The sequence below is a fragment of the Anolis sagrei genome, chromosome 6 (genome assembly GCF_037176765.1).
Source record: "Anolis sagrei isolate rAnoSag1 chromosome 6, rAnoSag1.mat, whole genome shotgun sequence".
NCBI lineage: Eukaryota > Metazoa > Chordata > Lepidosauria > Squamata > Dactyloidae > Anolis > Anolis sagrei.
In genome coordinates this window covers 72,543,643-72,571,066 of record NC_090026.1, presented here as the reverse complement: position 1 = coordinate 72,571,066, position 27,424 = coordinate 72,543,643, and the positions used below count along the sequence as shown (strand labels likewise).

The following is a 27,424-nucleotide window of genomic DNA, read 5'->3' as shown; positions in this document are numbered from 1 at the left end:
CAAAAGAGGCTAACCCCTTTCTTATTTTTCTGGTCCATCTCTTTACCAATTCATTCAGTATATGGTTTAGATCCTGTCTCTGTTGAAGGAAGAACTTATTCTGTGATTTAAGCTACGTGTGTTTACCCATGCTTTTATTAGCTTAGTTAAATTACATTTCATACATTATCCAATTTTTTTTAATGTTGGTAACGCCTTAGGATTTGATTCACATCAATGGTAAACAGGTTTTCTTAATGCAGTTTTCAATCCATTCTTTTTCTTTGTCTCCAATCATTCTCTATTTAATATTTAACTAAACAGAAACCATCAGGAAGCATACTGAAAGTCTACCATAATGGAGCCTGAACTTTCTTGTTCATCTTGACTTGGATAGATCTGATAACAAAAAAAAAAAAAAGATGTGGTCCTCCTGACGTTGTTCACATTGTAGCTCTATTTATTGAACGACCTAGTGATGGAGTTAGTTCTGATTAAAGACAGAAAATATTTTCTGCATCAGATTATCATATGTGACTAGAATTTCCAATTTTTCAAATGTCAACTCCAAATATCTGTGTGCATGGTTTGTAAGAGAGGGGGAGAAAGAGACATTAGTATTCAGGGATGGGCAAGTTGTGATTTTTCCAGGTGACAATTCCCATCACCAAATATAGATAATGTTGAAGGATTCCCAAATGTCAAGGTCTATTTTCCCTAAACTCCACCAGTGTTTACATTTAGGCATATTGAGTACTTGTGCCAAGTTTGATCCAGATCCATCTTTGTTTGAGTCCACAGTGCTCTCTGGATGTAGGGCAACTAAAACTCCAAAACTCAAGATCAATGCCTCCAAAACCTTCCAGTATTTTCTGTTGGTCACAAGAGTTCTGTTTGCCAAGTTTGGTTCAATTCCATCACTGTTGGAATTTTGGAATGCTCTTTGATTGAAGGTAAATTATAAATCTTAGTAACTACAACTCCCAAATGACAAAATTAATCCCCCCCAGCCCCACCAGTATTCAAATTTGGGCATATCAAGTATTTGCCAAATTTGATCCAGTGAATGAAAATACATCCTGCATATCAGATATTTACATTATGATTCATAACAGTAGCGAAATAACAGTTGTGAAGTAGAAACAAAAATAATTTAATGGTTGGGGTCACTACAACATGAGGAACTGTATTAAGGGGTCGCAGCATTAGAAAGGTTGAGAATCACTGGACTATACTATGCCCACTTCGGATAGACAGAAATTAGAGAGAGAGAGAGAGAGAGAGAGAGAGAGAGAGATGATAGATATAGATAGATGATAGATAGATAGATAGATAGATAGATAGATGATAGATAGATGATAGATAGATGATAGATAGATAGATAGTAGGCATGAGCAAAAAAAATGGAATTACATGAAAAATCGGATATAGACACACAAATTTTACTTTTGAAGCGAGTTTTGAACTATGCAGGAAAGGTGTGTGTGGGGTGGGGGTGGGGGTGATTCCAAATTTGAACCACTTACCAATTTTTTCAGAAATATTCTGTAATGTTCGGATGTCTCCCAAGGTTATTTTAATTTTCACAACCATTAAGCAACTTTGGTAAAGGCAAGGGAACTTTAAAAATCTCATTATTTCAGCTGGTGATGTAAGAAGGGATGTGCTGGGCATAGCTAATCATAGCCATCTTAATTGTAGTTTGGGAAGGCCAGGCCCCCAATGATAGAGATTGCAGAAGGCCCTGCTGTTAAACTACATTTCCCATAATGCACGCCTGCTCAGTAGCCAAATGATGGCTGAAGGACCCAAAATATCTCTCTGTAGCAGTCTTCATCTAAATATAAAATCAAACGATTGAATCTACAAAGAGGTGTAAAAAAGGCAGCAAAGCAATAAGCAGCTTTTGCAAAGCCAAGAAAACATAAACTGCTTAAAAAACCAATCATTTTACTTTTGCCTGATTGCCATGAATGAGGCACTAGGGTAGCCAGCCACAGCCAGCCAGCCCTTTACAGTCAGTAAGTAATGATAAAATAAAATGATGATTGCATCTGCAAATAGGAATAAACAGATGTGTTGAGGGTCCCCTCCACCTCAGTAGAGAAAGCAAATGGATGTCAGGAAAGTTTGGATGGTGCCTTTCTGCCCAGAAGGGTGTCAGTCTAGATGTCCCTTGATGACGTCTGTACTATGATTTCTGTTCTTCACCAATTTAACACAGTTTGTGCCACACAAACAAAGTTTCTGGAGTAGAACAACTACTTTAAAAGTAAAGACCACCCAGTGAAACAGGAAATAACACTTTCAAACCAGGAACAGATTTTCTTTATTATTAAAAAATGTTTTTATTAAAACTTTGAAATTTACCAAAAATCAATGGATAAGTCAAAGGTTATGAAACATGGTGAGCTAACAGTGGTCCACGTTCCCTACCACTGTAGCAAATTTCATCAGGATTGGTCTAAAATGAGGGAGGGAGAATCCCCTGAAGTTTCCCAATGCCAGTGCTATTTTTCCCTACTGCACATGTGCATCCATTCGCATTAACAAATCGATTCGGAAGTTTTGGAAATTTCAGAAAGTTCTGACTTTTTTCAGAAAAAATCAGAAGTGACTTTGGAATTGAACCACCAGCGCCCCCTACATCCGTTTTGAACTATTTTGATTAACTAAGCCTAATAGATAAACAGATAGACCGATAAATACATAGAGAAATACAAAGATAGAGACAGACAGACACTTGGAAAATGGTAGACCCAGCATATTACAAAATGGCATGAAAAAAGAAGAAAAAATGGGACAAAAATGAGAACATAGAAACAAGGAATTTGAAAAAGACATGCAGAACAAGCAATAGTGCACTGGGAGGGAATATATATCCATCCCGATATTATTGGACTGCCACTTTCATCAGAAGCTCTTTAAACCTTGTGAATAATTGTTAGTTTTCTTTCTATCAAATACTTCATAGAAGCTGATGGGCTTAAATCATGAATCTCAATTTATATTCGCATCAGATAAAAAGAAAATAGAATCAGAGCTTGCAAATTTTGCATTTTGAAAATGACAGCTACTAGAATTCCCTCAGACCCTAATTCTCTGGTGGATTCTGGGAACTATAGTTCAAAAATCAGTCTTATGCATTCTGATTAGAATTGTGTCACGGGAAGCAGTAAACTACACTTAAGAACAAACAAAAAGTTTTAAATGGCATTGTGTCTCTTCTATTTATAGCAAAGAGAAATTTACTCCACCCCAGGGTTTGCAGTTGATCTTACAAATTTCTGCCGTTCACAGGCTGTTATGTGTAAATGTTTGCAGTGCCAGCCAGTGCTGTTGAGCTAGTGAAAGGAGTAAGTGCAGAATCACTCTTTCCACAAGTAACTTCACACTTCATGTGTCAGCCACCTCCTTGAGAAGGAGGGACCAAGAATCAGCTGACAGTCCAGACAATGACTTAAACTTCTAGGATTTCTGAGTTGAGAGCACTGTGACAATAGACAACACTAACTAAAACTGATTTTGAGTACATTCCAGATGGACTCACTGCAACCATGAAATTACATAAGACAATCCTTGAGCTTCTAGCAGCATTAGCAGCAACTATAAAGTACTTCTGCTGCAGGAGTGATGGATCTGTGTGACCCTCCCAATGCTACTGCACTGCAATTCCTATCCTAACAAGTCATCACCAGCAACCTTCTGCCAGTGAGCTGCTTGCTGGTGGCAGTATTGGCCCCAATATGTGTGAATGGGATATTTTTTGACTACACAAGAGCAGCTCCACAGTACTTTACAAAGGCCAGGTGAAGCATCTCGCTTCACCGCAGGATAGAGGGGGCAGCAGGGTGAATCTGTTGCCCCCATATGCCTCTCCCTTATGGCAACACTTTTCCCATCCATTACTTACTTACTTAGGTGATCCCTCATTGGACAAGTAAGATGGTCTTCCATGATGGGTTTCCTTGTGGATTCGTAGGTGGCTGTGGAGCCCTATTCTTGACCCATATCTTCTTCCACAGGGAAGGCATTGATTTCCAGGTGGAAGGAGGTCCCGGTCGGGGTTGGCTTGACATGCCTTCCTCCTGGCACATTTCTCTCTTTCACCCTCCACTCGTGCCTCCTCAAATTCTGCAGCACTGCTGGTCACAGCTGACCTTCAGCTGGAGCGCTCAAGGGCCAGGGCTTCCTACTTCTCAGTGTCTATGCCAGAGATTTTAAGGTTGGCTTTGAGGCCATCTTTAAATCTCTTTTCCTGTCCACCAACATTCTGTTTTCCGTTCTTAAGTTCAGAGTAGAGCAACTGCTTTGGGAGATGGTGGTCAGGTATCCGGACAACGTGGCTGGCCCAGCAGAGTTGATGGCAGAGGACCATCGCTTCAATGCTGGTGGTCTTTGCTTCTTCCAGCACGCTGACGTTTGTCCACTTGTCTTCCCAAGAGATTTGCAGGATTTTCCAGAGGCAGCGCTGATGGAATCGTTCCAGGAGTTGCATGTGATGTCTGTAGACAGTCCACGTTTCGCAGGCATATAGCAGGGTTGGGAGGACAATAGCTTTATAGACAAGCACCTTGGTATCCCTACGGATACCCCATCCATTAGAGTCAGCACAATACAGCAAAGTTACTGTGTTGGGAGAGAAGTGTCCACTTTCACTCCAGTTGGGGGCAGAGCCTCTGCCAGAAGTCACACGACGTCAGTGATGGCTGGCATGAGGCTGCATCCACAAAACAGGGTGGAAGCATCCTAGTAAAGGTAAAGGTAGTCCCCTGACATTAAGTCCAGTCATGTCTGACTCTGGGGTGTGGTGCTCATCTCCATTTCTAAGCCGTAGAGCCGGCGTTGTCCGTAGACACCTCCAAGGTCATGTGGCTGGCATGACTGCATGGAGCGCCGTTACCTTCCTGCCGGAGCGGTACCTATTGATCTACTCACATTTGCATGTGAGGAAGCATCCTAGGATGCTAAAATTGCCCCATCTGATGAGACCAATAATCTGTAATATTGCTCTGGTACAGTTGTTCCATGTCTCTTCAGGTTTTTGTGTTCAGATATGTGTCTTTTGAAACATTTCATTTCAGTCTTTTTGCTTATATCATTAGCCTTTTAAATTTTTTGTGCGTAAGTAGGCATTAATGTAATGAAAAGTACAACACAGTATCTCCCACTGCTGCTGAAATGAAAACCTTCAGCGATGGATTTGCAATTTTACTCTCTTGGAGTAGTAAATTGCTGGTTAAGTTAAATCTCCCTCTCTCTGCTATCTCTCAGCAATTCCCAGACTTGCTTTTCTAACTCCAGCTGCTCATATTTATATTTATTTCATGATTTTGGCTCATATAGGATTATGCAGCTTTTACAGCTTTATATCTCTATAGCTTATGTCTACATATGCTAAGGGTTTCTTTATGCTGTTTTCCACGATCATGTCGTATTATTTCTACAATTCCTTTCATTCCACCAGTGGAATGCTCTCTGCTGTCCAATGTCAAGAGGATTATGTTCTCATAAATTAAAGTTCATGGTCTGTACTGAACATTAGTGTATAATATCATGGCAAAAGGGATTTTACTATTAACATTGGATCAGTTTTATTATACACTAGTGCTCTCTTATAAAAGAGTACTAGTCTCCTTATATATGCCTCCAAAAATAAATAAATAAATTTGAAAAATCTGTATCCAGAGGTTTGACAGCTTATTACACTGCTATTGTTAGAATTTATTAATGTAGGGTAAAATAGCTTTTATCTGTATGCAGTATCATACTGCACACTCATGTTCAATTTAAGATCGGCAATAATCCCAAGAACCTGTAGTACTGCTGGACTATTATTTATCCTATACCTGTGCATTTGGCTTTTGTGACTTAAATATCAAATTTTGGTTTTGCCTCTATTGAATTTCATTTTATTAATGTCTGTCTAATCTTTTTACATTGTGTTCCCATCTTCCAATATGTGAACCACCCATCGTAGTTTTGTTTCATCTGCAAACTTGATAAGGATTCCCTCTACCACACCATCTAAGTCAGGGATCCTCAAACTTTTTAACAGAGGGCCAGGTCACATTCCCTCAAACTGTTGGAGGGCTGGATTATAATTTGAAAAAAACATGAATGAATTCCTATGCATATCTTATTTGTAGTTTAAAAAACATTTAAAAACAATGCAATAATTAAAATGAAGAACAATTTTAACAAATATAAACTTATTATTATTTCATTGGGAAGTGTGGGCTTGCTTTTGGCTGATGAAATAAGATTGTTGTTGTGTGCTTTCAAATCGTTTCAGACTTGGGTTGATCCTGAGCGAGGGCTGGGTAAATGACCTTGGAGGGCCGTATCCGGCCCCCGGGCCATAGTTTGAGGATCCCTGATCCTCATTGATAAAAATGTTAAAGAGGACTGGCCCAAAATTAAACTTGAAATCTCCTTCCAGTTTGAAGTGTAACAGTTAATAATTTTTTGCACTGTCTGTTTTGATAAGGCCAACTGGCTAATCAATAAAAAAAGTTGTTGATAACTTTTTGGGCTTGGTTCTTCAACAACTTACGAAGCTATCTGACTTTAGGAGCTGCAGCCCCTAAAGTTTATGGGCATCAGGTTGGAGAAGAGTATTCTGGCTTGTTCCCACATTTGGTTATTCTAATTTAGTCCATTTGTTTGCTGTTGTATGTTGGAATCTGCCATGAGTCCCCCTGGGGAGATAGGGCAGAATACAAATAAAGTATTACTACTACTACTACTACTACTACTACTATTACTATTTGAAACACAACAAGAAGAATCCACAGCAAAGAAGATCACTCTGCTGGCTGTTGTATTGGATCACTCGTCAGACACTTCCCAAGTGTCTAGCACTGTGTGATGTATAGATGAATAATGCGTGCAGATCCCAGTAAAGTGGCCTTCTGCAGCTGGCAGATAGTAATTTTGTCATTGCCGATTGTGTTTAAGTGCAGGTCAAGGTCTTTAGGCAATGCACCCAGTGTGCCAATCACCACTGGGACCACCTTGACTGGCTTGTGCCAGAGTCTTTGAAGTTCGATCTTTAAATCCTCATATCGTGTCAGCTTTTCCAGTTGTTTCGCTTCAATCCTGCTGTCACCTGAAATTGCAACATTGATGATCCATACTTTGTTTTTTAACATGATTGTGAGATCAGGAGTATTATTATTATTATTATTATCATCATACTTTTTCTCTTCTAGACTCAAAACACCTAACACTAAAAACGACAAAAATGTATAATTAAAATCTAAAGTATATAAACATTAAAATAGAATTAAATATTTAGATATTTTAAAAATAATTAAAATTCAGTCTTGCTTTCCACAGCTATGAAATTATTTCTCAGAATGGCTTATCTCAAAGTTATCAAACATTCACTCTTTCTTAAAAGTTTTTGCTTGTTTCTTGTTTTTGCAAGGCTTTATATTTGTGCACAGCGATGAACTCAGAGTACCGTTATCATGGAAGCCATAATATTGAAAAAAAGAAAAGAGAGCGCCTTTTATCCACCAGAAAATCATGGGTACAACAGGATGAAGATTTTTCCATTGCAGAAGTAACATTGGGGAAGCCGCCTTCTACCCCACATCTGGGTAAGGAATAGCAAAAAATGTTCAAGATCTCAATACTAAAAAGCCTTCTTTGCCCTCTTGCCACATTTCCTTCTGTTGTTTGTTGACATTCTGCTATTTCAATAGATCTAAATTATATCCATGTGCCATACTTTTGACCACTGCTCCACTCTTTGGACCATGCCATGCTATTTCCTGCCTCTTGCCCAAATAAGCACGCTATTTCTCTCTCTTAGTTAACTCAATGGCAACTACTGTTCACCCTCACATTTATAAGCTATCTTCCCTGCTTTTCAACCATTTTCACTCTGACTGTACCCTGGTCCCTAACTTATCAAAATAGCAGAGGATACATATTTTTCATCCTCTGAATTCAGCAGGTGATGAGTGCGATGGTTAAACAAATAATATTCTGTCCTATCTAATTTTCAGTGGATCGCAAGGAAGCAAATCTTTGCAGCTGGATGGATTCAGGTTTCTAGTAAGTAGGAGTGATCCTGAACAATATGCACATCTTAAAATAAAATATACGAACCTTATCCTTGTATACGTGTTTATCTTTATGGATAGATTGTTCCACTATAAGTAATTGTGACTCCATTATTGCAGTCCTAAGTATACTTTTCTGGAAAATGTCTAGTGGAAACAAAGTGTGAAATCCATCAGTTGTTATTTCCAAATTTTAGGGTGATGTGCCAAAAAGTAGAGCTGTTCTATATCTAGTATGCATATGAAGATTTGTCATTGAGATTTGATTTAAGACTGGCCTTGTCAACGCGACAAGCGTTTAGCAAACTCTTTGAGAGATTTTGAAGATAGAAACTTTGTAACTGTATTTTCTGCATATGTGCTATATCTCTTCTCTTCTTTCAAAACTTGCAAACATTCCAGGACACAGCATACTTTTCGATGAATTGTTTAATAAAGAATATCAAATTTGGAAAAAAAAAGTCCTGATATATTCATAGTCCGTGTTCCCTTCATAGGCAGAAATCAATATACATAGCTCCCCTTATCCCAGTTTGTCATTACAATCACAACTACATGATATATTTTAGGTTGAGTAAGCATGACTAGCCCAGAGCTATCTAGTGAGCTTCATGGATTAGTAAAGCTCAAATTTTAATTTTCCTAAATCGTAGTACAAATTCTAACCATATTATTTGTAAGAAGTCATACTGGTGCATTTGGAAGTATAAGGACCTCATCACATTGATGATTTTCAGTGTCCTAGGGTGCTTGCAGTGAGCTGGGAGGATGAGCCTGCTGGATGCCATCAGATGACACATGGCAGCTTTCGGCAGTCTTCCCGGCAGTCTTCCCATGTTCTCATAGAGAAGGATAGGGCTAATGTGAGGAGAAGTTGGGTGGTGATGCTCCCCCCCCCCATGGGATGAGCATCCTTCGTAACCTCCTCTTATCTTCTTGTTTCTTCCACTTTCACAAACTCACACATTGCAAAGCGGGGGAAAGGAAGGGTGTTGGAGAATAATAAGAACAAGTGCCAAAATCACACCAAATGTATCCAGGTCTTTTCCAGAAAAGATTCTTAAATCTTCCATTCTGAACTCTATAGTATTGCTCCTGTTAAATGAGTGATAGAGATACAATAGAAATCATAATAAGCAGAACATATAGCTTTCTAGTCAGGAAATGCAGAGTTCAACCTGGCTTAGGAAAGTGAAGGGTTTTTTTTCATGTCAGGAGTGACTTGAGAAGTCCCCAATGGTGCAATGGGTTAAACACCAGGATTGTGGCGCAGCTGGCTGAGTGTCAGCTGCATTAAGATCACTCTGACCAAAAGGTCATGAGTTCGATGCCAGCCTGGGTTGGAGTGGGTTTCCAACTAATTGTGTGTAGCCTGTTGTCGACCTTTGCAACCCGAAAGACAGTTGCATCTGTCAAGTGGGAAAATTAGGTACCACCTTAAAAAGTGTGGGGAGGCTAAATTAGCTGATTTATGAGGCCATAAAGAAGACTCCAGCAAAGCATTCCAGCGGGGAAGCATGCGGGGAATGCAGAAGTGTTTCATCAGTGTCGCAGATGGACGAGGAAAGCGACAGCTCCCCTGGTGGCCAGAAAAAGTTAAATAGCCTCTGTGTATGACATACAAACATATACAATGTTTGTATGTCAAAAATTGGCATTGAATGTTTGCCATATATGTGTACACTGTAATCCGCCCTGAGTCCCCTGCGGGGTGAGAAGGGTGGAATATAAAAGCTGTAAATAAAATAAATAATAATAATAAACCCTTGTGCTGGCAGGACTGCTGACCGAATGGTCAGTGGTTTGGATCCAGAGAACAGTGTGAGCTCCTGTTTGTCAACTCCAGCTTCTCATATGGGGACATGAGAGAAGCCTCCCATAAGATGGTAACACATCCGGGTGTCCCCTGGATAACGTCCTTGCAGACGGCCAATTCTCTCACACCAAAAGTGAAGAAAAGTGAAGCGAGTTGAAAAGTCTCAATGGAAGCTTTCAGCTTGAAATTGGGGAAAGCAAAGAATGAAAAACAAGGAGAGGAGTTGAAATTGCTTCCATTTCTTTACCATTTTTCAACAGCACTGCCAGTTTTGCAGCAGGAAGGCAAGCACTTCTCAGCGGCTGCCAATTACATGATAAAATGGCATTGTTCCCAGAGAGATTCTGGGTAATATATTTTTTTTTGTTAAAGGCTGCCACTAGTAAGAATGCTGTTTGATACTGTTGGTAAGCTGCCCCATTTTATTTCTATTCCCGAAATTGATGATATCCTTCTTTTTTGCCAAGGACAAATGCTGTGGAAAAGTGAAGGTGCATTTTGGCTCAGCCTGATTCAGTTTTTTATGCAAAGTGAACACTCCTAGAAACAGCGCTCAGCTGAACTCTGAGAATATCCTGTTTCATTCTTCCTGGTAAATGAATCAGAAAGAATGCTTACAAATCAAACAGTAAGAAGTGCTCTTCTTCCTAGAGTTCATATTGGCAGAAATATTTTGGAATGCAAACTTCTGTGTTGATATTGGATGCTGTATTTTTTTTCTCCTTCTGCCCCTTTGCAATGTGGTAAGTTTGTGAAACCGCTAAAAGAAGCCCTGATATTGAACCATTATGAGTTGGGAAGAAATCTGAAGAGGTTTGCATCTCATTTCACCTAACAATAGTGCATGAATGTCTCAACTGTGGGAGTTTGTTTCTAGACAACACATTTCCAAAATTCTTCTCTATTCCTGAAGAGAAGCACGTTTATTCATACTAAATTTTATTAGTATGCTGCCAGGATAAGCAAACTTTTTGCTATGAAGGTTATACATTAGGAGTTAGGATTGTGGAATGCTAAACTGGAAAAGAGCAATTGTAGAAAAACTAGATCAGCCCGCTTTCTAAGACGATTCACTTCTATTTTTTTAAAAAAGCCTTGTCACATCTGTTTTGTAAATATGTGAATGAGAATCCTCAATATTTAATCTTTTCTCTTCAACCACCACCCTGATTTCATCAGCCTATCTACAAGGAAAGACTCACAAGAAAGCAGAGACAAAGCAGCAGGTAAGACGATACTTGCATTTCAGAATAAAAGGCCATAAAGAGATTGCATAAAGTAGGTCAGTGGAAATCCTTCACAAAACATTGCACCATTTATTTAATCACACTAAACATTTGTTTAACCAAACTAACTCATTCTCTTTAGAAAGACAATTGAAAAGTGCAGGGGACAGAAGTATAGGTTAAAACTGAGTAAATAAGGAAAAGATAATGCAATTAAACAGATGGTTCTACAAGTAGTTTTCTTTCCCATTTATAACATACTTCACACCATTCTCAAACACTGCTATCCCAGAAATGTTTTTCACTCTCTGTCTTCCATTTTCTGCTTCTCGGGAAACTACTGTTTGATTTCAGATCCTCTAATAGTACATTACAGTGACTATTTTCTAAATTGATAGATTTTAAAAGACGGTGAAAGTGTTTGGGTACAGACTTTACTAGTAAAAAAATTAAAATAAAAAGGTTATCTTTATATATAATGTTTAAATACAAAACTATAAATGCTTTTATATACAATGTTTATTAACCCTTTATATACAATTTGTATGAAGCACTTGGGTGATATGTTGTCAGTGGCTCACAATGCCATACATTCTTACTTATGTTTAGGTGGAATCTTTTTCCTGAGTTTTAAAACCATCATTTATTTATTTACTTATTTACCACAGTAGTACCCCACCCTTCTTACCCAAAGGGGACTCAGGGCGACCTTACAACAGGCAGCAATTTGATGCCATACACATATATGTCCATTAAATAAACAATTAAAATCAAAGCAATTAAACATCAATTATTAAAACATCAATTAAATTCACGCAATCCAAATCATAATCCAGGGCCGTTCCATTAGTCAATCACATTAATTTGTAAATACAATACAGTTGCCATGCGGTTACACCTCATATTTGTGGTACTGGTATAAAATCAACTTCTTTAGGTAGAATTTGGAAAAGATTGTCTTTTACTGGTTTTTGTTGATTTGGGGATTATGGGTGATACAAAGAAAAATCAACATTCCCAAGCCCTTAGGATTTATGTACAACTGCTAGTTGCAATCGTTATTTGAAGTAAGAAACTTTTTGAAATAAATAAGTCTGAGGTTCCTGTTACCTAGGGATTTACACATTCCAAGCAAAGAGAGATATCTTCAAAACAACTTGGAAATATTTATAGAATATAGAAAACCTATAAAATTGATATATAGATGGGCTCTGAAATATCTCCTTGTCTCCCTTCGAAATTTGTCTAGAAGTGCGCACCTATTACTGCTGTAGAAATAAACCTTTTTTTTTCTCTATTCCTTCATGTTGTTTTTCAAATTTGGACCAATTGTGCTAGTCATTGAACCTCGTTATTGTGGCATATGCCCCTATTAATCCATCTTGCCTCATGTTGTTTTAGAAGTTTTATGATTGGGTTTAAGTCAACTGGGAACATCTCAATTCTTTGTATAGCAGAGCAAAAAAGGGTAACAGCATCTTTTACCTTCTGCACAAACCATTTTTAAAATAAATAATATTATTAGTTATGCAATAATCAAATCTACAAATAAACATTCCATACACTATCAATATAAACATAAAAATCCATAAAACAATACTATATTCTTCAGACTTCAAACTCCTTCAGCATAGTCTTCTCCCTTTCCATCATCTTCTTCGTCTGTTCATAGTTTTCTTAACCACAGCTGCATAAATTGGTTCTGAAATAAAATAAGATACCCGTATTTACTCAAGTCTAATGCACCATTGAATCTAATGCGTACCTCAATTTTGAAAACCTTGAAACCAAAAAAAGAATTTTCTGGCAAATGTAATGTGGAGTGGCGAAACAGTGCACTCTTTGTAATGTGGCCGAAAAAGGTGTGCATTACAGTGGCCGCCCGCTTATAATTCTTTCTTTAAAAACAAAGTATCGAACAATGGAAAAGAAAACCTTGGTGTGCATCTATGCTGTAGAATGATTCCACTTTAACTCCCCTAGTTCAATGTTATGGGGGTGGCCAAAGAATCTTGATGCCTGACCAAACTACAAATCCCAGCATTGCATAGCATTGAGCCATGACAATTAAATTAGAGATGACATCCCTCAAATAGGAGCTCCAGGTATAGCTGCTGAAGAAGCTTCTCCTTTTGCTTTGGTTCAGTACTAAGATTACCATATTACACTAATCTAATGACCACCCTAATTTTAAGAAGGTAATTTAGCCAAAAAAGATAAACATTAGATTCGAGTAAATCCAGTATCTTATATTCAGTAAAAGTCATTTAACTGCTTTGAGACTATGCTCCAGGTTAACCAATTAGAAGTTGCACTATCATCAAATCCCCCAATCTCGCAAACAAAAAGAAAGATATATATCAATTATTAAATCTTCTCAGTGCTGTTTGTCTAAACATTGTTCTTCTTTTCATCACTACTAGTCTTTTATAATCAAAGTTATTAGCAAATCGTTTTGATGGTCTTCTGAATCTATAGTGCAAAATGTCTCCTTGCACTATAAAACTGTAGTCTTAACAACACCATAAAGAGAGAGAATGGAACAGGTGGATGAGCTGACAACATCTGCTAGCAACACCTAAGAAGCTATACTATGAAATTTCATTTTTCATTAGATTAATCTAAAGATGTAGTTCTACTTTCTATTCCAAAAATGCTGGGCTAATGAGTTACTTTTATTTATTTATTTATTTATTTACCATATTTATACCCCGCTCTTCTCACCCCATAAGGGACTCAAGGCGGCTTACATATACAGGCAGCTATTCAATGCCATATGAACATAAATAGTAAAATAAACATATACATTAAAACAATAATTAAAAACATATGAAAACTTAATTTACCTTACTTCTATAGTATCGTACCATATATCTGTTTTATTTATGTCAATATATATCAAAATGCAAATGTATTATCCTAGGGGAAAAACTGTTCTTAAGATCTCTATTTACTTTTTCTTCTAATAAATAATTCTTGACATATTTGTGCTCCTTTCCAAAGCTATGCCTGGTTATCCAGTAAAGTTCACAACTTAATGTCTTTTCTTACTACAAAATTGTAGTATCATGATTCCACTATAAATCTTTGGGAATCCTGGAATCTTACAGAATGTTTTACTTTTCAGTTTGGGAGGTGGGTTGTATTTAAAATTCTCAACCATTATGGTATAAATGACTGTGTAACCGCACTCCATATCCCAGGAATCTCTAGAAGATTGCACGGTGAGTAAAGTGGGATCATGGTGCTGCGATTTTGTGATGTGAAAGGGCCCTAGTTAATTGATTGGTTCAACAGAACATCCACCGTTAGGTGTAATATAATAACTAACTAAATAAATATTTTTTTTTCTTTGTAGCTCTTTCACCCCCATTGGGAATGGTACAAATGACTGTGCAGAACTACATGAGGTGGGTACTCTGTGTTTAGATGTCCAATCCCAGCTTCTGCATTTCAAAATACCAAAAAGCAATCAAGGTCTATTAGATTAAATGCCTCCATGATGTTTTAACTATAGGATGGAAGAAAGAATATTCGTTAGCTTAATGATGGCATTTACATTTCCTAGTATTAAGCTTAATTACTTAATTAGTCAATGTTGTATTTGGGTGTCAATGTAATGCTTTCCCTGCTAAAATACTGATGCCTCTTTCATGCTAGTACAAGCAAGTAACCAAAAAGTTAAAGGACTACTGCACCCTCATGTATCACATCAACAGGGTGTGAGTAAGACTAGTGGCTGGTTCACACCATAAGGTTTTCCCACACATAATCAGCAATTATACATAAATCATCCAGCCAAGGAGTTGCACAGACGTGACTGTACACAGAGACATCTTAATGTCGTGTCAGTTGTTTGAGTTGCCCCATTTCCAGCTACCAGGATCATGGGAGAACTTAATAACATAACATTTCCCAATGTGGCACACATGTGCACACTACAGAATGAAGAAAACATATCAATACAACTGCAGCTAGCCCTCTCAGCCCCATTCTTTACTGCCATATAATTCAGATTATCAAAGCAGATAATCTACATTATCTGCTTTAAACTGGATTTTATTTGTTTCACTGCCATATAATCCAGTTCAAAGCAGATAATCTGGATTTTATATGACAGTGTAGATGAGGCCTCACTCACTAACACACACTGTACAATGCAGTCCCATAATGTATGTCCATAACAGGCTTTCTTCCACTTATAAGTGTTAAAAATGAGATGCCATCGCAACCATGATTCAGCACTCCTTACATTAAATATATAGGAATTCAAAATTGTATTTTTAAGAATTAAGTGTACTGAGCATAATCATAGAATCATAGAATCAAAGAGTTGGAAGAGACCTCATGGGCCATCCAATCCAACCCCCTGCCAAGAAGCAGGAATATTGCATTCAAATCACCCCTGACAGATGGCCATCCAGCCTCTGTTTAAAAGCTTCCAAAGAAGGAGCCTCCACCACACTCCGGGGCAAAGAGTTCCACTGCTGAACGGCTCTCACAGTCAGGAAGTTCTTCCTCATGTTCAGATGGAATCTCCTCTCTTGTAGTTTGAAGCCAAATGAATCTGTACATTTGGGTTCCTCCCAGATTTTTTTTTTTGGACATGGTTATCAAATTCTTTGCATTCCAAACAAACCATGTGAAGCCATGTCTTTATTTTGGTAAATATAGATTTAAAAATGAACTAAATACCTTGATCCGAATCTCTTATCAATGTTTAAGGTAACGGAACTAACCAAAGAAAAAGCCAATGTTTTGTTTATGCTGCCAGATCATGTCATTGTACCGACGAAAAAGATACCTAAAGTTGATGGATATCTGTGGTCATAGCAGTGAGAAGCAAATGAAGAACATTGTGGCTTTTGAAGACTTCACAGTCAAAATGCTCATCCTCCCTTAAAACAAACAAACAACTTAACAGAAATTGGCCAGAAATCTTGACCAAAATAAAGAGATCAATGTGAGGAACTTCCTTCAATACCCTTGACTATATATATTCTGCATGGAGCTTTATTAAAAGCTTCACGAATTATATCTTTCCTGAAGGTAGGTGGCTAGAGAAAGTGTGTTCCCCAAAGACTCCTGAAGATACACCATCTGTCAAAACCAAAGAAGATCTGCCACCTTTATAATTAGCATTTACTGGTACCTTAACACCTACATTCTAACACTTACTGTAACATACTGTTCCTGAGAATAAATGTGTTTGCCACAGTCTCAGACATGCTCTTACATAGTAACATTTTGAATTAAAATCAAGATGCAAATGTTTGCTCCGAAATGAAACTATAATGATGTCCTGGAGAACCTCACATATAAACAAACATTAATGCTGCATTCCTTTTCTGCAGATCCTTGCACAGATTTTCAGAAATGCCTGCTCTCTCACGATGGAACAGTGCAAACCCATCTCATTCTCTCCCCAGTACTCCAAAAAGGTCAGTTTTGGTTTGATTTCAATATTTATAACTGTTACATCATAGTCTAAATACCCTAAAGCCCTGATTGGTTTGGGACCATCCTACCTGCGTGACCGGATCTCCATCTACGAACCCACGCTCTCACTTCGGTCATCTGGAGAGGCCCTGCTCGTGATCCCACCTGCGTCGCAAGCGCGTTTGGTGGGGACACGAGACAGGGCCTTTTCCGTGGTGGTCCCCCAACTCTGGAACACTGTCCCCAAAGATCTTAGACAGGCCCCTACATTGGCAGTCTTCAGAAAGAACTTGAAGACCTGGCTGTTTCGCTGTGCCTTCCCAGATTAGGAAATCTCCAATACCAAGTCCCACAAGCATTTTACTAGAACTAAGATTGCTGCACACCGCACACTGCACTTGCCCTATAATGCCTTATATACCACCCGTCACATCAGCACTTTTAATCCTGTACCCATTACTCTGGCCCGGCCCAGTTTTATTGTGTCTTAGTGTATTGTTATTGCCTGTTGTTTATATTGCTTTAATTGTTTTTAATTTGCCTTAGGTTTTGTATTGTTGTATTGTGTGTTGAGGTCTTGGCCTTTGTAAACCACATCGAGTCCTTCGGGAGATGCTAGCGGGGTACAAATAAAGTTTAATAATAATAATAATAATAATAATAATAATAATAATAATGGCACCAGATCCCATCTGATCTTGAAAGCTAAGCAGGGTTAGCTCTGGTTACTGCTTAAATGTGTGATCACCGATGAATACTGGGTGCTGTAGACTATATTTCAAAAGACGGAACTGGCAAAATCACCTCTGTATATTTCATTCCTAAGAAACCCTATAGAATTCAAGGGATCACCGTAAGTCAACAAGTAACTCAAAGGCAGATACTTTCACATGAGTGCAGACAAAGTTGTTCCCCAAATATTGTGAGATACCTATTTACTTGAATCTAATGCTCATGTTTAGGGCTAAACTGCCTTCCCAAAATTAGGATGAGCATTAGATTCGCATAGTACGGTAATTCTTTTGCTGAGCCAAAACAAAAGAAGTATCTGGAGCTCCTATTTGAGGGATGTCATCTCTAATTTAATGGTCAGGGCTCAATGCTATGCAATCCTGGGATTTGCAGTTTGGCAAGGTATCAGCACTCTTTGGCAGAGAAAGTCAAAACGTTGTAAAACTACCGCTCCCATGAACCCATAGCATTGAGTCACGGAAGTTAAAGTAAATTTATTCTACAGCATAGATGCACCCCAAGATTTTCTTTTCCATTGATGGAAGAGTTGGTGTTCTAACACTTTTGTTTTTAAAGAAGGAATTCTAAGCATGCAGCAACTGTAATGCCCAAGGGGGGGCACTTTTGCCGCTGCACAGTACATTCGGCAGCAAATCCTTTTTTTGGTTTCAGGGTTTTGAAACTGGAGGAATGCATTAGATTTGATCGCTCATTAGACTCAAGTAAATACAGTGGTTTATAACATAACGATAGACTAGCTTAGTGAAAAAAGAGGTCACATTAGCCAGACGGCATAATTCTTACTGATGTTTTCTCCATAGCATCATTGAATGGCTAGATTTCTCGGAAAAGGACCCAGTTGAGGTTTTGCTGGATTTGGGATTTGGCACTGATGAGCCAGACATCTGCACTAAAATCCCTTCCCGCTTCATCAGTTGTGCATCCGCTGCTAAAGGAATCAATATCCGTGTCTTTATTGAAGCACAAAGACAGCGCATGGATTTGGAAAATCCCAATTTGTGTGGTAAGTAGTACATACTGCCTGGGAAAAGTGCTACTTCCATCTTTCTTCTTCACAAAATAGACTGTGACTTTTTTTTAAAGGAGAGCACAAGTAGGAACAATCTTCAACCGGTAATTTTAGTACTAACCTGGTATTTTGTTTAAGGGATGTGTTTTTATAAGCCATGGGTTGTTGAGTATGCAAGAGAACAGTTCATAACTCAATTTCTAACACACGTATTTTTTAAAAAAGAAAAAGAAAAGAAACTATTAAAGAATGCCATGCTATTAAAGAACCTTATAAGGCAACTTGATGCCTTCCTGTCGATACTGTCTATTGAATTATTGAGAAGATAAGAAAAAAACCCCAATTTTATGTCATGACCATTTTCAAAAGGTAGTCACCAGAAATACCACTCCTCTTTTTTTAAACTGTTTTTTTAAACTGAGTATTACAGAAGTGTATTGTTCCAAGTCCCCCAAATTCGATTTTCTTGAAAAGTGTTTTTGTTTTGTATTTCTATACAAAGGTGGGAAAGTAAAGATCTTTATTTTATTTATTTATTAAGTATTGTTTGCTAGCCCACAAGCACTCTTGAACAAATCAAACAATTAAAACAATCCAAGGATAAAACCATTTTTAAAAAAACATTATAATACACTTTAAAAATTCCTAAAATAAGTCTAAAACAATCCTAGAATCCAATTTTGAAGCATTTTCAAACACTGAATGCCATACTGTTTTGGTTGCCCACCAGAAGATTATAAGAGATAGGGCCAACCTAATAGCATGGGATTTCCTCAGTCAAGGTGCTACTATCGAGAAATCCCACTTATATGTACCCACCATCAGGAGGTTTTGGGACATGTAGCAGCAGGATCTCCTATGAAGATCTTAAATTTTTGACAGGTTCTTATGGAAGAAGGTGACATTTCAGATAGTTATTTAAGGTTTTATAAGTCAACACCAACACTTGAGTTGAGCTGGAAAGCATGCTGGAAGCTAGTACATTTCTTGCAGGACTGTTGTTACAGGTTCTCAAAAATATACATCTGATACCAGGTTGGCTGCTTCATTTTGCACTAGGCTCAGTTTTCTAACATTTTTAAAGGGTGTCTCTAGATAGAGTGCATCATAGTAGTCTAATTGGCAGATGACAAAGTTATGAACTACTTTGGCCAGATCTGCCTTTCCAAAGAAAGGATGAAGCTGGCATTCCAAGTAAAGTAAGGGAAAGACTTTCTTGGCCAATGTAACAACCTGGATTTTAAGGAGCAATGGGTGGACTAAACAGTTTACTGTTTCACCTTCACAAGAGATGAATAATCACCACAGTTTTCTTTCCACTTGTGGAGAAAATGAATATTTATGTGCAGTTCTTACCAAGTTTTCACACATCCCAGGTGAAAATTATTCTGCACAGAAATACAATTTTTCTTTGCATGAGAACTATGACTTTTTCCACAAACAAACCCCCAATTTTCAGACAGCATGGGTTCTGGATATCCACTTTTTAAATGCAAGATTGGTGGAGATTTAGGGACAGAAAATGGCAAACTTGCACGTGCACATTCATATGGCTAATTTGACTGGTTACATTTTGTACGAGTAAAAATTATTACATTCCTCCCTCATTTATTCTCAACTTCTATCACCCATTGTAAGTGATGAGAGTGAGTTAAAGAAAATAAAAATGTAGTTTAGAACATTCTAGTTAGATTAAACATGGCTGATTAAAACTTCAGATTTCTGATTACTCCCATACCTGAGGGACTTTCGTACTTTCGTATCCGTACTTTCATTACATATACCTGCATCCATACTTTCATTATATATACTTGCATCCATACTTTCATTACATATACCTGCACAGGAATTTTCTAGATCCTTAAGGTGATTCTATGGTATGCCTCCATTACAAGGTACCACAGAATCATGTTGGAGAACCTATCCTTAAGAGGATATATCTCTATCAATTGTCTAGGTCCTCCAGGATTACTTTAAGTTAATCTCCATTAGAATTTCAATAGGGACCTCATCACACTAGAGCATGGATCCACTTTAAATACTCAGCCAGACAGGTCCTAAGCCTCACTAAACTACAAACTCCATCATTCTTCAGGAGGCAGAAACCGGATTTAAAGTGGGTCCATGCTCTACTGTGATGAGGCAATAAGGCTTGTTGTTATCCATGATCTATCTGATAAGTTCAGGAACAAATCCCCTGTGGATACAGGAGTCAAACTGTACTCCTATTAATGCTACTTTTACATCTTGAATAACTTCAGAATTGAAAATTTGTTCCTCTGACAGTATAAATATATGATGTATTTTTTGCTCTCTCAAATTCAAGGGCGTTTTCGACAATTAGAAGTCCTGGATCATGTGACCAGTGCTTTTTCCTCTTTGCTACATGATGTCAGTGCAATGCAGCAGAAACCAGAAGATGAAAAAAGAGATAGGACAGCAGTAGACTCTCTGAAGGAGAAACCAGTGGTCACACAGACAAAGCGAAGGAGGATAGGCCAGCTCCTGAGAAAAGCATCCAGACAAACAACTGTACATGGTCCTCAAGCTTACCGAAGTGCTGGCCAATGCAAAGCCAAGGAAGACTATTGCCCTGCTGCTGATATGGACCTAAACATCATGACTAAGGCCAGCTTGTCAGATAGTACTGCCTTGGTCTGTCTGAAAGAGGAACTGTTCCCAAGTGAAGAGGCAGAAGCGGCAATGACTATAGCTCAACTTGCTCAGTCCAGAGCTAGCAAAACATGGGCATTGCCTCATCCAGCTATAAAGCAGCCCCGCCTTCCTTCATGCTATGAGATGGCTCTTAAAGACAGACCACATAAGGAATCCAATTTGCTGTTGACCCATATGCTCAGGAGAGTATCTGGCTTTGGTGGCAAGCCTGCAGAGTCCTTTGAAATGGAAGAGGTAAGCCAAATGGGTACATATTCCTTCCTTTTCTCTATCCCGTGTTAGTGTTTTGTCAACAAATATCAGGATAGTTGAACTCTTCCATTTCTACAACTCTTCTTTCTGAATGTGTGATCAACTGATCTAGAAAGACAACATCCATGTCCTTAGTTTGGCTTAGTTTACTCACATATTCTCAGCCTGGCTTTCAGGATTTAAGTCATGGATCTCCTCATAGGTGACATCCAATGCTACTCCTCATTCTTTCCAATTTGGTTTACTTCTGAGAAATAATCACTCTGTTGCCATAATCCAATCATGAAACTTGTATCACCACATTTCAGAGATTTCACTTATATCATATTTTCTTTGTTGTGTTAAGAGATTAAGTTCACCTTGTTTATTTCCCATGCTTTGTGCTTTGTGCATTAATGTAGAGACACCAGAGACCATGCATTATCCCCTCTCTGCTGTTTCTTTATGTTTTATCTCAACAGAGATAGGGGGGAAACTTTTTGCCCAGGTCTCTCTATAACTGTTGGGATATTCTCTCACAATAAACCCCCGTATTCAAAAACACTGTCTCCCTCCTTCAGATTCAGGTTTGTGAGATTTTTATTTTAAAAAATTCCTTCCAACCACTAAGAGACACAACCTATTCCTTACCAAAACTCCACTTTCCTTAAACCCCAGACCATGACCCAGGAAGCCAAATAGTTCCAGGATACACCATTTGGGGAAGCAGTTATGAATTTCTACTGTATTTCATCAATTATAAGGTGTACTTTTCCCAAATAAAAAGCTTCAAAAATGAAGCATACCTTAAATTCACAGTTGAATCTTACAATCACCATTTTTTCTAGTAAAATTGTCTTACCCCTCAGAGAGAGAGGGAGAAGAGAGGGCCACAGCCCCAAATTGCTATGCCAGGCCCCCACCATTTGACCCTAGCCTTAGCCAGATGATTGGTTATTTTTGCTTAGTGCTCTTCCTGCTTCTGGTGCCTCCCCAACAGTCTGGGAGAGTTGATAATAAAGATTTGTAGACAGATGACTTGTGGGCATTTCACCCCACAGGGGAGATTGGACTATAAAGATGCAAAAAAGTACTATATATATATATATATATATATATATATATATATATGCAGAAGAAATTCTAAAAGGTATTCTAAGAAAATTCCTTTTTTCCCCCTAAAATAAAACTTGAAAAATTGTGTGCACCTTATACTTGATGGTGCCTTAGAGTCAATGTTCTTGAACTGATAGGAGAGATGAAATGATAACCTGTGCATTAAGGCCCTTCAGCTTCCTACCCATGGGCTCATAATCTCATGTGATCTTCTAAAAGCTATGCCTTGTGGAGTCATTGGTTCCAACATGAAGCAAAAGGAAGAGGAAATGATTTGTGGGATTGATAAGTCTTGCCGGTCTCTTACATCACAGATTTTTGCCCAGGGAGACAACTCAAGCCATTCTGTCAGCTCTGCAAACCACTGCATCTTCCATCAAAACATGTCTCCTTGGAGTTTTGGCAGTTCCATTCCATGTGCTGACTCTTCCAGGGGCACGTGCACATTCCTTGAAGACAAAAAAAACCTCACAATTGCACTACTTGCTATTCTACATCATTACTTAAATCAATTCTGTACCTCCAGACTCACATAATGATTCCAGGTCCTTCTACTTCTATGTGCTGCATCCCACCAAGTGTCTATTTCCTGTACTGGGAAGTGGCCTCCTCCTCAAAGAAATCCACTGTGTGTTCCTCTTCCCAGACAGTCTCCTCCGCTGAGTCCAAGACAACCTCTTCTTTTCTAATATGTTGAAATGTTGATACATGGTTCTCAAGCTGCTGAACCTTTTCTTCCAAGAGGGCCATCAACTTGCACTTACTGCAAGTATAGCTAGCCACATCCTCCGGCAAGGACACAACCATACCACAACTGACTACATTGAGTTTCCTCCCTATACATTTTTAGAATTCTTAAGTGAGGAATGGAACAAAACTCAGGGCTTCCCCCTCAAACTCTCCTACTAAATACCCACATAAAGCACTCCTGTTGGCCTCACTTGGTCATCTTGCTCCTGTACTCTGAACTCCAGAAACTGGGACAGATAGACAAATTTCCAAAGGGCAATACTGTTAATTACCCAGGAATAGTGGAATATGGAAGGCATGTGTGATGTAGACCTGAAAAAATGAAAAGTAAAAATCAGTTTATTTTTAAAAGAATAAGGAAAAGATGTACCAACAACAGAGAAACATCTGGATGGTTTAGTGTTGTTTTAGTCTAAAAACCTAAAGTTAAAAGAGAAGAAATATACATTTAATAATTAAAACTCTAAACTGCTTTAAGAAGTGTTTTTCCCTGTCTCAGATCCAGAGCTTTGAAGATGAATCTTCCTGGGGAAATCCTCTTGAAAGCACTTCAGGTGGGTATTAGCAAACAAAATGACTCTGTATATTTTTAGAAGTTTGCATATGGGAAAGCCTTGAGCTATAAATGCCAAAGAAATGAACTGGTCAGCCAAACATTCCTTCACAGCCTGATGTCTTGAAACAATGCAATAATCCACACCACCTTCAGGGAGGACTTTATGGGTTTCTTGTTAGGAGCTGATTATAAATGACCAGGCGATCTGAAGGAATTGGACCACTTCCAGTTTTCAGAAACACTACAACAGGTGTTACAGAATTGAAAGAAAGGACATGCATTCAAGCCCCAACCTCTCTGCCTCTGACCTCCGCACACCTGAAAGTATAGAGACACACTATATTGTTGTTTTTTTGTTCAGTAACTTCTGACTCTTCATGACTTCCTAGCCAGCCCATGCCAGAACTCCCTGTCGGTCGTCACTACCCCCAGCTCCTTCAGAGTCTAGCCAGTCACTTCCAGGATACCATCCATCCATTTTGTCCTTAGTTGGCCCCTCTTTCTTTTTCCTTCCATTTTCCCCAGCAAACTATAAGGATGGTCAGATGAATACACCTTTGGTCCACCATCTCTGCCATTGAGAATTCAGATTGCAGAATGCTACTTTTAGCATGCAGGCATATATTTAATTGGCATGTATTTACGTTGTGTACAATGCCATGACTCTAGTCCTCATTTTTACATGTCATCATAAGATGCCATTAGACAGAGCTCAGGGCACATCTACTGGGCAGGTTAGCCTACTCTACATCTTTCCTTTAAAAGGCCCTTGATTCAGCACTTACATGCCAAATCCAGGTCTATTGTCCAGTTAGCCTTGACCACATTTGCCCTGCTTGGACTGTCACTTCCTCTGTGTCACCACTCTCAACACCACTTTTAGTCAGTCAAGCTCCATCTGAGATCCTAGCCATCACCTCTGCCAATGTCACAATGGGGCACCGCTCATGCAACCAGCAAGAAGGAGAGCAGACAAAGATGTAGGGATCAAATGGCTACAATACAGATGCTGTTGTAATTCTCCCTCATACCAGCTGGCACTTATAGCTATAAGTATGAAACAGAAAATGGTACTTGCGAGTGATAAGGCTTTTATTGTGCTCCTTTGTGCTGTTCAAACTGACATGCCTGATCTCAATCAGATAAGGCTTAAAAGTAAACATTGACTAGACTTGCTTGATTTGCAACTTCACCTATTTGCTCATTGCTAGCCATAGATTGGTCCTGCATGGAGTACATCAGATGGCATTTTTAATTTGTTTTATTGTATGTATTTCTAAAACATGGTCAAAAAAAGAATTGAGTTTGAATGTATGGTGGCCATTGGGGGTTGAGGGGGGAGAATTGTTGGACCCTTAAAGTGGCAAACAAAAATCAGCAAGTGAAATTTCTTGTAACACAAAAGGAACTCATGCATAAGCTGGAATTAGTTAATCACGCAGATAACTGGTAACAGTTGAACTTGGGCTGGAAGTGAAGTTAGGTCAGTAAGTGCTTGATGATAATAATGTTCAATTTGGTTGTATACCTCAGTTCCATGGTTGTCCACTTGCTAGAAGGTAGAGCAAAATTTGTTTTCTGTTGCTACAAACTCTAGGAAACTAACCAATGGATTAACATTGTAACATGAAAAAGTCCCCCTATCCATTAGGATGAACCTGATAGTAGTATCTGTTAGGGTTGTGTAGTCAGGGTAAATCTTGACCCGTTTTGTGTCCCGGCTTTCGATGGGGGCCCTGATCCATTTTTTGGGAGTCTCTTGAAATTGGGAGGGCAGGTATCTGTTTTTTCTCTTCAGTGCCAAAAGATCTGTTTTCTATCGGCCCATTATTTATTTATTTATTTACAGCTTTTATATTCCGCTCTTCTCACCCCGCAGGGGACTCAGAGCGGATTACAGTGTACACATATATGGCAAACATTCAATGCCAATTTTGACATACAAACATATACAGACATACACAGAGGCTATATTTAACTTTTTCTTGGCCGCCAGGGGAGCTGTCGCTTTCATCGTCCATCTGCGATGCTGATGAAGAACTTCCGCATTCCCTGCATGCTTCCCCGTTGGAATGCTTTTGCTGGAGTCTTCTTTATGGCCTCATAAATCAGTTAATTTAGCCTCCCCACACTTTAAGGTGGTACCTTATTTTTCTACTTGACAGATGCAACTGTCTTTCGGGTTGCAAAGGTCGACAACAGGCTACACACAATTGGTTGGAAACCCACTCCAACCCGGGCTGGCTTCGAACTCATGACCTTTTGGTCAGAGTGATCTTAATGCAGCTGACACTCAGCCAGCTGCGCCACAATCCCGGGAAGGTCCCCCCGACCTTCCCACCCAGGCTCCTTTTCCTGGTGCACACTTTAAGCAGGCTTCTTCTTACTTGCTTTCCAAGGAGAGTGTGTATGTGGCTTAAAAGCCCAGAAAGCCCCCGCGCTTGCCTGTGCCTGCAGCTGAGTGCCTTTTATTCTAGAGTAAGAGGCTCTCAGCTGCAGGCACTAGTAAGCGTGGGCACTCTTGCACACCACACATGCACTCTCCTTGGAAAAAGAGTGCATGTTTGTGGTGTGCAGGCCCAGAAAGCACCTGTGCCTCCCAGTGCCTGCATCCGAGCACCTCTAACTCTGTGATGCCAAAAAGCAGGCCAGGAGCCGGGACCCGCTCCTGCCGGCTTTCGTGTCAACCATATTTTTGTACCAGGAGGGGCATTCCTATTCCGTGTTCCTGAAGAAATGAAAGACACAAAGGGAACAGGAGGAACTACTTCTGCGCACAACTCTAGTATCTGTTCAGATGTGGAATAGATTGACTCAGGGTGTTGTGAAACTTAAAAGAAAACCAACAGTCCCAAATGCTTTACTTATCCAATGTGTTGTAGTCCTCAGTGAGAGGTGGCCGTCCTTTTATAAAAGGTTTTCATACAGAGGTTGAATTACTATATTTCAGAAGTGTTTTAGCTAAATAATCCAGTGTGAACTAGATGGCCCTTTGTCCCTTTCAACTCTATAATTCTGTGCTTAAATCAATGTGGCCCTGGGACTGTGTGCATCCCAAGTGTATTTGTGGCTAGATTCCTGAAATCCAAAAAAAGTGGTGAATGCCCTCTCCTGGGATCCTCAACTCCTATTTTAGTTGTAACCCTCTCTGAACTGTTTACTGTGAAGGCCCTTCTACACGGCCATATAAAATCCAGATTATCGGCTTTGAACTGGATTGTGTGGCACTGCAGACTCATATAATCCAGTTCAAAGAAGATAATCTGGATTATCTGATTTGATAATCTGGATTATGTGGCAGTATAGAAGGGGCCTGTGCGTGTGCATGTATTTCAAAACTAGAAACAATTTCAGTCTGTTTTTCCCCTTGAGGTGTTTGACAGTTGATAAATGCCCTAGATGGTCACAGAGACAGAATATTTTGGTCTTGGGTCCAATTGCACTTGTCCACTCTGTCTTAAATATTGAGTAGCCCAAGAAATGTTGCTATCTGAATCAGAGCAGCAAATAGTACATTTGCATAGCCAAGTCAAAGTACACAGGACTTAAAGTCAGCCAAGTTATTATGACCCATGAGGCCAAAAAACAAAAAGCCCTTAGGATCCTGTCACCATCCCTAGCAGTAACAATCCAATAAAAACAAGCAAAATAAATCATCACGAATACCCTTCTACTCATGCCCAAAACTGCTACTCTAATGGTGGGGCCATCTCTGGTGAAAGACCATCCCTTGGCTGCTCTATGTCATTTCTCTTCAGTCTTGTTACTTCTCTCTTTAACTGTGTCATGAGATTCCTT

General features: G+C 39.0%; 1 protein-coding gene across 2 annotated transcripts in view; it reads left to right on the top strand.

The window, feature by feature from the left end:
* Positions 1-27,424, top strand: part of ITPRID1 (ITPR interacting domain containing 1) — a 50,568-nt gene that overhangs the window by 3,825 nt on the left and 19,319 nt on the right. For both annotated transcript variants that reach the window (XM_060781650.2, XM_060781649.2), the window contains exons 2-9: positions 7,412-7,586; positions 7,998-8,046; positions 11,050-11,096; positions 14,455-14,506; positions 16,451-16,537; positions 18,089-18,291; positions 20,624-21,207; positions 23,570-23,624. In XM_060781650.2, coding sequence (XP_060637633.2) covers positions 7,433-7,586; positions 7,998-8,046; positions 11,050-11,096; positions 14,455-14,506; positions 16,451-16,537; positions 18,089-18,291; positions 20,624-21,207; positions 23,570-23,624 — 1,231 coding nt within the window. In that variant the 5' untranslated portion in view covers positions 7,412-7,432. The remainder of the gene's footprint in view (positions 1-7,411; positions 7,587-7,997; positions 8,047-11,049; positions 11,097-14,454; positions 14,507-16,450; positions 16,538-18,088; positions 18,292-20,623; positions 21,208-23,569; positions 23,625-27,424) is intronic.